Here is a 9,710-nt window from a genome sequence, read left to right as displayed (position 1 = left end):
TGCGGGGATGCCTCCGCTGCTACAGGGGGACGGCGGCGCGCTGGGCGGGGCCTCCGGTGCTGCGGCCTGGGCCCTCTGCCCCGCCCATGTGGTGCTGCCTCACTTCCTATTGGCCGGTGGCGGCTTCAGCCGGGGCGGCCCAGCCCCGCCACTCTCCCCGCCCCTCCTGGGCGCTGGTTGGTTCGGTATGATGTCACCGCGGCCGTCTGCCTATGCCTATTGGGCGGCGCGGCAGTCCATCAGGCAGCTGAGGCGTTAGGGGGCGGTGGCGGCCATTTTGGAGCAGAGCGCGGGGCCGGTCAGAGCGGAGGGAGCGCGGAGCGAGCGCGGAGGGTCACCCCCCCGCCCCCCGCCATGGCAGCCCCGCTCGGTACCGGCGCCCGCGCGGAGGAGACTGGGCAGGAGAAACAGGTGGGGAACCCCGGGGTGGGCTCGGCCGGCTCCCATTGGCTCGGTCGCACGTCTCTATTCCTAGCCCTGTGCGCGGATTGGTTGCTCCCGTTGTCCTTCTGGTGCATGCTGGTGTGTCATTGGCTGTGAGGCAGGTGGGGGTTGGACTTCCGGCAGGGCCGGTGTGGGGTAGCTCGTCTCGATGGCGGCGTGGGGGGGTGCGTGGGGGCTTGTGGGACGGGGAGGGGACTGGGCAGTACTGGGATGTACTGGGATGGGGTCGCTGGGGCGGGGGTACCGCCGGGCCGGGCAGGCTGCGCCGTTCGGGGGACGCGGCCGCCCCCTCAGCACCGGGTGAGGCCTGGCGGGGGCGCGGGCCGCAGCCCCCCGCCCGCCCTCCCTCCCCCGGGCTCCCCCTCCAGCCTCGGGCTGCGGCCCCGGGCTGACCCGGTGGGGCCGGGCGGGCCGGGAGGAGGCCCTGCGGCGGGCTGAGCCGGGGCTCCCGCTGCCCGGACCCGCCCTGGGTCCGCGGCGCCGGCGGTCGCGGGGTTCCCGGTGCTGCCTCGCGTCCCCGGGGCCGTCGCGGAGCCGGGCTCTGCCGGGCCGCGCGTGGGCGAAGCCTCTGCAGAAGCTGAAGATCGTGACGAGATTCCCGACGCCTCCCCCCGCCTTCGCACCCCGGGGACGTGAGGAGGGGCCTGCGCGGCTGGGGCTCTGAGGGGGCCGCGCGGAGCCTGCGCGTCGTGCTGCCACCGCTCCCGACTCCGCTCGTCCCGGCCCGGACCGTCAGGAGCTGCCGTTAACTCGGGTTTGCTTTGTCTTTCCGAGACGCAGCCGAGGAGCCGTTTCAGCGAGACCTGGCCAGGCTGGAGAGCTGGGCAGAGAGGAACCTGATGGAGCTCGGCAAGGGCAAGGGCAGGGTCCTGCACCTGGGCAGGAACAACCCCAGGCACCAGTACAGGCTGGGGCTGAGCTGCTGGAGAGCAGCTCTGCGGAGAGGGACTGGGAGTGCTGGGGGATGACAGGGTGACCATGAGCCAGCAGCGTGCCCTGGGTGCCAAGAAGGGCAATGGGATCCTGGGGAGCATCACGAGGAGTGTGGGCAGCAGGTCAGGGAGGTTCTCCTTCCCCTCTGCTCTGCCCTGGGGAGGCCCCGTCTGCAGTGCTGTGTCCAGTGCTGGGCTCCCCAGTTGCAGAAAGATGAGGAGCTACTGGAGAGAGTCCAGCACAGGGCTGCGAGGATGAGGAGGGGATTGGAGCATCTCTCCTAGGAGGAGAGGCTGAGGGAGCTGGGCTTGTTCAGCCTGGAGAAGAGAAGGCTGCGAGGGGACCTTAGAAATGCCGATCAATATCTGCAGGGGGGGGTCAGGAGGACGGGGCCAGGCTCTTTCCAGTGGTGCCCAGCGACAGGACAAGGGGCAACGGGCACAAACTGGAGCAGAGGAAGCTCCAGCTGAACCCGAGGAAGAACTTCTTCCCTCGGAGGGTGCCGGAGCCCTGGCCCAGGCTGCCCAGGGAGGCTGTGGAGTCTCCTTCTCTGGAGATATTCCAGACCCCTGGCCGCGGTGCTGTGCAGCCTGCTCTGGGTGACCCTGCTTGGGCAGGGGGTTGGGCTGGGGGACCCACAGAGGGCCCTGCCAACCCTGAACATTCTGTGATTCGTGGCAGCCTCTGCGGGGAGCTGGCCCCCCGGGCTGCAGCCGTGCAGCGAAGAGCTGCTCCCCCAGCTCGGCACCTGTGGAAGATCTCCTTGGAGACCTCTTGCAGTGCTGGCAGTGCTTTCCAGTCTGGGGACTTGCGGGCTGCAGCTCTGCTCTTGGCCATCTGGGAAGTCCTGGCAGCTGGAATGCACGGGAGCATGTGTCCCCTTAGTGCCGCCGCGCTCAGCTTCCATGCCTCATCCCTGGGGAAGCCGGGACTCCCGTCCCGCCTGCCTCCACGCTGCGTGATTGCCGGCTGCATTCCACCAGCTTGCCGGTCCCGTCCGATGCCAAGGGCTCTCCTGCGTCACTGGCGGGGTGGAGGCTTGTGGTGCAGTGTTCTGCCACGCTCGCTGCTTGGAGCGTGCCGTCTGGTGGGCTGGGAGTGGTGCAGGGCCTCGGCGCTGGGAGGAGAGGCACACGGCTGGGAGCCGAGCTGCCACGGCCACTCTGCCAGCGCCGTCCCTGCTGGAACGGGAACAGCGGGGAGACACACCCTCCCCCCCTTGTCAGCACCCTGTGGGACGGTGGCTCGCGCTCCCATGGTGGGTTGGCTGCTGGTGGAGGTGGCCGGCGGTGATGGGTTCCCATCAAAGTGGGGCTGGTGGCCGGCCAGAACTCGGCCTTGCTGCAGGGGAGGCTCTCCAGGCCCTGCTGGGACCCTGGCTCCTTCCGAGCGCAGCTGCTGGCGCAGGCCTGCAGCCCTTCCCTGGGGCGGGGAAGGTGCCCCCCTGAAGAGAGAGGCTGGTGGCTGGGGAGCAGATCCTGAACCCCGCTTCGGGCGCTGCTGCTCAGGTGATGCTTCCGTAGCTGGGCTGGGGGGGTCCTGGAGCTCCTGCTGAGGGGCCAGGCGACAACCAGGGTCTGGCACCTCTGCTGCAATTGGTCCCAGGCTGCGAGCGGGCTGCATGGCTTCCTGGCACACCCTGAAACCCCTGTGGCTGTGAAGCGGGTGCTGAAACGCTGCTGTGCTGCCCGTGCCCGTTGTCGTTCCCGATAAATTGGGTCTGGAGCAGAAGGGTTTCTTCCATCGCGGCTGCCTGCAGCCGGGTGACGCCTCCCAGCGCCGCAGTGCCCCGTCGCGCTGGTTTGTCGGTGCTGCTCGGCCCTGTCGCTGGTCGGGGGAAGAGGCTTGGCCAGCAGCCAGTTGTGGCGATGTTTTAAGCCCAGTTTGCAAAGCCAAATGTCAGCGCAAGCACCTGCGGGGCTCCTGTCTGGGAAGGGGGCCCGGGGAGGATCTCTGCCTCTCTCCACAGGTACCGGGCCTAAGAGCGGTTTCTGGCTGGGAAGGTGTTTCGAATATTCTCTGAGCGTGCCTGGCTTTTCCAGGGGACCACACCTTGCTCGGCAAGCCAGGCACCGGGGTCGGGACTTGCTGTTGAGTGTTGTGTTACGGCGTCACAGGTGTGTGTTCATCCTGTGGGGCTGAAGGGCTTTCCACCCCCCCTCTTTGTTTTTCAGGACTCACAAGAAAAGGAAACCGTCACCCCTGAGAGAGCAGAAGAAGCGAAACTGAAGGCCAAATACCCCAACCTAGGCCAGAAGCCTGGAGGCTCCGACTTCCTCATGAAGAGACTGCAGAAAGGGGTATTTATTTCTCAGCCGTGGCTCGTCCACATCCTTTCCTCCCTCAGTGGCGCAGGCAGCCAAGCTCCGACCGGGCCAGAGGAATCACACCATAATTCCCCAGGCCAAAAAGTTTCTGTTGAAGCCGTGGGCCGAGCTCCTTTCAGTGCCTGCGCTGGACGTGGCACCCAGCGAGCTCAAGCCCAAAGCAGCGAGGGCTGCTGTGGTTAAGCAAGAAGGGCTCAGAACCCAAAAGCTGCCGCCTCTCGGGTGGTTTGGCTCTGTGTATCTACCCCGGCGGTGGGTCCCACCCTGTTCTCCACACCCGGGCCTGGAACCTGGGGTTGAGAGGCAAAACAAGTGCATAAATCCCCCCCTGCCTGCTGCTGTGCTCCCTGGGGTTCAGTGGGCCGCAAAGGTGCTGCGGGCCGCAGTTTGTCTCTCTGGTCTGCGCTTTGCCTGGGTTCTGGGCTGGTGCAAAGGGCACTGGGAACGCCAGTGAGTCAGCTGGCTGCGTGTCCGTGGCTGGCCAACCCTCTGACTCTGCTCCCTGGAGATGTAATTAAATCCCTCTGCGGGAGCCGTCTGTAGCGTGCTTGGGTTGTCGCTGCTGGCCCTCCTCCTCGCTGGTGCAGGAAACGTCAATCCCTCCCGAGGTGCTGGCAGGCAGCGGCTGCTGCCTTCCGCAGCTCTGAACGCACGGTGTCTCCGTGGCACGCTGCGCAGGGCTTGGCTCTGCCCTGCTGCTTCCCTTTCAGCCTGCGGGGACAGCTGTCCTCTGCCCGGGCAGCCACCGTGTGCGCTCGCTCGCGCTGTTGATGTGATCACCAGGGCTGTTGGTTTAGGTACCAGCTGCTAAAGCAAGCGCAGAAAGGAGGGTTGCTCAGTGGCTTGGCGCTGAAGCGGGGAAGGCTTTTTGTTGGGACTGGGCTTGTCGGAGCCTGCTGGCGCATCGGGGCAGAACTGGGCTCTTCAGAGCTCCTTGTGCCCAGCAAAGCCCTGTCCGTAGCACTGGGGAAGCTCTCCTTTGGTGGTACTGCTGCGGGCGGGCGAAGCAGCACCGTCCCACGGTGATGTGTGTGATGAGGCTGAGGGAGCTGGGCTGGTTCAGCCTGGAGAAGAGAAGGCTGCGAGGGGACCTTAGAAATGCCGATCAATATCTGCAGGGGGGGGTCAGGAGGATGGGGCCAAGCTCTTTCCAGTGGTGCCCAGCGACAGGACAAGGGACAACGGGCACAAACTGGAGCAGAGGAAGCTCCAGCTGAACCCGAGGAAGAACTTCTTCCCTCTGAGGGTGACGGAGCCCTGGCCCAGGCTGCCCAGAGGGTTGGGGAGTCTCCTTCTCTGGAGATACTCCAACCCCCCTGGCCGCGGTGCTGTGCAGCCTGCTCTGGGTGACCCTGCTTGGGCAGGGGGTTGGGCTAGGGGATCCCCAGAGGGCCCCCCAACCCTGACTGTTCTGTGATAAGGGAACGAAATGCCCTTTGCACCCCGGGCTGGTGGTGCCGTGCAGCAGGGAGGTGTCCTCTGGCCCCGTCTTTGCAGGCATTTCCCTGCATCGCTTCGTCTGTTGGGAGCCTGGACGGTCTGGCGGAGGGCTTGGCACTGGCCGGGCTGTGCTGCCTGGGGAGAAGACCCTGCTCTCTCACCCCGGCTCATCCGTTCACCAAACCAGAATAAACTGAATCAACAGACTTTGCCACTGTAGCTGAGCCTCTGCCTGGAGTGGTCTGTGGTGCGGCTGTGCCTGCGTTCGGCTGTCTGGGGGTCTCTGGACCGGGACTGAACCCCTGTGACGCTGAGCATGATGCAAGTGCAGAGCAGGACAAACCTGGCCTTTACCCAGCAAGTGCCACGCAGCCAAAGTTCACGGGCTGCAGGCAGACTCCCAAGGGTGGGTCAGAGGGAAATGTGCACCCTGGTGTCTGGAGTCAGACAGGCGGCTGCTGTGGGGCAAAGCTGCTTCCAGCCGGGGCAGGTCCCACTCGCTCTGGGGTTTGTGGGTGGGTGCCAAAGGCCTTTCAAATCGGGCCAGGCTCCCTTGGATTCTCCCCTTGTGTGACGTTTTTGTGACCTGGTGGTGAGCAACCCCAGGACCTCCTTGAAGGATCACACTCATGTTCAGGTCTCTGTGTTTCTGCTATGTCCCTGTGCTCCTGCAAATCAAAGTAACCCAAACTCCTCTCCCTCTTCCAGCAAAAATACTTCGATTCTGGTGACTACAACATGGCCAAGGCAAAGATGAAGAACAAGCAGTTGCCAAGTGCAGGGCCAGACAAGAACCTGGTGACGGGAGACCACATCCCCACGCCACAGGACCTCCCGCAGAGAAAATCCTCGCTCGTAACCAGCAAGCTGGCAGGGTAGCCTGCACTCGCAGGCTGGGTTTTTTCCTGTTTTCTTTTTTCTTTTGGCTAAATGGATTGAACTTCACTGTACCATAGGGACGGGAGCACCAGAATCCACATAGTTATTTGAGTATTTACAGCGAACACTCACCAGAACTGAGAAGGCGAGCGAGAGGTGTCGGTAGCCCGGGATGCACAGATTTCATTGAGCCGTTCCTTTTAGCGAGTGGGTTTGCTGCCTTAATTTTCATGCTGTTTGAAACCATCCTCGCTTGCAGAGCCACTGCAGCGCTGCCTCCTCGCTGGGAGAGTTGTGCGGCCCTGGGAGAAGCAGAAAAGTGCTCAGAGGAGTGGCTTGGTGTTTGCTTGGCACCGGGTAAGAGGGGAGAGTTCAGAGCTGTGGCGTGTGAATGCTTTTCGGGTGTCTGCAGAGGAAGAACCGGCTGGGCAAAAGGTGTGATACGTGATCTGGAAGGTTAGTAAGGTGTGTGCATTAGAGCTTCTAAGTGAAGAAATTAGGTGATAGGCAAAAAATTACGCGGCTGTGTTGCTGGGCTGAGCTGCCTGGGATCTGTCCCCTGCTTGCCCAAAGCAGCTGAGCCCACAGGAGGGGACGAAGTGTCTGATGGCTGCAGCGGGGGGGCCAGGCAGTGTTCGAAACGCTCCTCGTGGCTTGGAGCTGTGATGAGGCCTTTGCTGCTCTGGGGGTAGGGTCGCCCCGCTGCCGCATCCGAGCGTGGCTGTGATGGAGGGGCACAGCGTGAGGCTCGCAGCTGCCCCGGAGGGTTTGCGGGCAGTTTCTCTCTCCCTGGTCAGTTCTGGCCAGCGAGGCCGTCTGCCTTGGCACGGGTTGGAGATGGCTCCTCTCCCGGTGTCGCAGCAGAAGGTGGTGAGCTGAACCCCCAGCATCACGGCGCCTGGGACACAGGAGAGCGTGGCCAGGCAGGCAGCGCCCGGTCTGGCCGCCTGCAGCCCCTGCCTGATGCCCAGGCTTTGGTGCTTGCGAAGCGGGGCCCGGCAGCAGGCGGTGAGACAGATGCGAGCTGTTGGAGCTGATATCTGCAGGGAGAGACAGGACTGGGAATAACCACACTGGAAGGGGAAAAAGCACCAGAGACAGAGCGTGGAGATCAGGGAGAGAGGGGCATAGAGGCAAATCTGTGCTGACAGCGTCAGGCACCCCAAGCTTGGATTTCTTTTGTCTCCTTTTTTCTTCTTCCCTTTTATTTGTTCCAGGCCTGTTTAAAAACAAACAAAAAACCCAACCAAACCAAACGCCGAACGCAAGGTTGGTGCTGCGGCTGCAGCCTGCACAACGACGTGTGCCCTGGGTGCCTGCACTGGCCGCTCCTCCTGCGGCGGAGACGAGGCGCCCGCCTGTCCTCTGCAGCTGAAGGGCTCCCCATGCCCGTGCCAGGCCGCGCTCACCCTGCCCGCTTTGGGCCCAGTTCTGAAGTCGTGGGCAAAAGGAAGGCGAGTGGACAGTTAGTTTTGGGGTTTGTTGTTTGGTTTTTTTTTTAAGAGATTCCCATCAGGTCAGGGGAAAGCAAGGCAGGGAGGCAACGGGCGATGCTCTGCAGGGGCACGGCTTCCTTCCCTGCATTCTTGGCTGGCTGACTCAGGCTTTCCTGAGAATCTCTCTCGCTCCTCGCGCTTTCCTGCCTCTGGCTGGAGGGAGGAAGGCGGTGTCGCTTCCTGGGAGAGTGTTTGCCACGCGTGTGCTCGAATGCTTCCATCTGCCTTCGTGTGGTTTGGAGCAAGCCAGCTGCAGCCCCGCTGCGCAGGGCACCGTGAGTGAGGGGCTCCACTGCTGGCCCTGTGGCTGCAGGGGACGGTTTGCTCTTCGTGGCGTGGGCAGGGAGTGCCCCGGGATCGGGGGCTGCCCACTCGGAAGCACGGGTCCGTGCTTCGGTCTCCATCGCCTTTCCATCCCTGTGTGTCCTGGCCAGGGCAGCGCCAGCCGAGGCTGTGCAGCCTCCTTGGATGTTCTGCTGTCTGTCCCAGCCATGTTGTAAATAGATCTGAATCATATATATAAAAATATATATAATTTTCTACATGTTCATCTCTCCTCTCTTCTAGAATGCTATGCTTGCTTTTTTTTTTTTTTTTTTTTTTTTTTTTTAAGAAAAAGCGGCACTGTAGTGAGGAATGCAAAGGGGCACTGCAGCTTGGGGGCTGCCCCTGTGGTGAGGGGGGCAGAGGAAGGGGCCGGCTCTCAAACCACGTCTTTCCCTGGTTTTCCGGAAATGCCAGGCGTGCTTGCGCAGGAGGGGGAAGCGACTGTGACGACGCAGGAAGAGAACCGGCAAGAGCAATTCCATACAAGGGTAATGGCCACGGAGCAGGGTTGTTTCCATCCCACCCCCAGGGCCGCAGCGAGCGGGGGATGATGCCGTCTGCCCCACTGCCTGCCTCTCACGGGAAGGGGTGAAGTGGGAACCGCCTCGGATCTCGGAGGCGTGCGCTTTCTCATCCTCTGCTGCTGGGGTGAGCCAGCGGGAGGAAAGACGCGTTTAGCACCAGCTCTCGGGGTGTCTGAGGGACTTGTGCAGCCTGAGCAAGGCCATCGAAGTGCAGCTGTGGGGTGGGATGGGGCTCGCCAAGCCCACGTGGGGTTTCGTTGAGGTAGGGAGGGGAGTGCAAGTGTGACCCTGCTCCTGCACCCCAGGGATGGGCACTGGGTGGGAGAGGGCGTCTGGAGGGACCCCAACCGGCCTCAGCAAAATTGCTCGATGGCCCTGCCCCTTTCTTCCTCCTCCTCCCTCGGCTTATTTCATCTACTGCTGAACAACATCTCCCCCTCACCCCTGATATGTGAGTAGTGTGGCCCCCTTCTCTGGGGGCTGCATGGGGCTGCCTCCCAGCAGTGGAGCCGTGGGGTGTACATGGGGTTCATCCCCGGGTGTAGGGAGAGCTGTCCCCCAGCAGTGGGGCTGTGGGGTGTTGGGGCTGTCCCATCACCAGGGAGGAGGGCAAGAAGGTGGCTGTGGGGTGGGTGTGGGGTGCAGGGTGGCCGTTGCCCAGCGATGGGGGTACGTGGGGTCTCGGGGGTCTGTCCCCTCGTGCAGCTGCAGGGGCCGAGCAGGGCCAGCAGCCACCATGTCTCACTGTTGAGAGACCTGGGGGGCAGCACGGGGGGAGGTGGTTTTTATCCTCCTGCCTTCAAAACAAACCCCTGCCCCTGCTCCGTGCTGTGGGGCAGGGGGTCCTGGTGCCTTCCCCAGGGGTCAGGGCTGCCCCACAGCAGTGGGGTGTGATGTCCTCCCACCCCACCCCTCTGCGGCTCCCTCTCCCCGCTGACAGCCACCCCAGAGGCTTCGACTCCGGGGTTTTTGACCTCGACGTCACACCTTTCCTTCCTAGAGTTCAACAGCCCAGCCCATGGTGTCACCGGGGTGGGCCGCTGATCAAAGGAACCCCCTGACCCTCCCTGGAGCCTCCGCGCTGCGTCATCCCCCCGGAGCTGGCCGTTCCACAGCCTCCCAAGCCCACCCCGCAGCGAGGGCCAGGGCCCCGTGTCTGCAAAGGGACGTGCTGTCCCAGCCTGGTGCCAAGTATGTGCCGGTGTGTTTGTTTGTGCTTTAAAGCTTGGCACTGCTGGGAAAATATGTGCTGGGCGCTGCCCCAAGCTGCCGGAGCCGGCCGAACTCGCCTCTGTTATTGCTCCCTGTGCCAAGAATTCACTTCCTGACAAGAACGCATT

General features: G+C 63.2%; 1 protein-coding gene across 1 annotated transcript; it reads left to right on the top strand.

Moving 5' to 3' along the window:
- Nucleotides 1–229: 229 nt before the first annotated feature.
- On the top strand, nt 230–8,069 carry ENSA (endosulfine alpha). Its single transcript, XM_075445246.1, has 3 exons — nt 230–411; nt 3,552–3,677; nt 5,853–8,069. The coding sequence occupies exons 1-3, from the start codon at nt 355–357 to the stop codon at nt 6,021–6,023; spliced, it is 354 nt and encodes a 117-aa protein (XP_075301361.1). The 5' UTR covers nt 230–354; the 3' UTR covers nt 6,024–8,069.
- The last annotated feature ends 1,641 nt before the right edge of the window (nt 8,070–9,710 follow it).

The sequence above is a fragment of the Opisthocomus hoazin genome, chromosome 30 (genome assembly GCF_030867145.1).
Source record: "Opisthocomus hoazin isolate bOpiHoa1 chromosome 30, bOpiHoa1.hap1, whole genome shotgun sequence".
NCBI lineage: Eukaryota > Metazoa > Chordata > Aves > Opisthocomiformes > Opisthocomidae > Opisthocomus > Opisthocomus hoazin.
Note: the sequence above shows the minus strand (reverse complement) of the source record. Positions and strands in the feature narration are given on the sequence as shown.

Bases quoted from the DNA above. Each gene is read 5' to 3' on its own strand.
- ENSA (XM_075445246.1), top strand. From the start codon at position 355: ATGGCAGCCCCGCTCGGTACCGGCGCCCGCGCGGAGGAGACTGGGCAG. The intron at 412-3,551 runs GTGGGGAACCCC...TTTGTTTTTCAG, and splicing joins AGACTGGGCAGGAGAAACAG to GACTCACAAGAAAAGGAAAC. The intron at 3,678-5,852 runs GTATTTATTTCT...TCCCTCTTCCAG, and splicing joins TGAAGAGACTGCAGAAAGGG to CAAAAATACTTCGATTCTGG.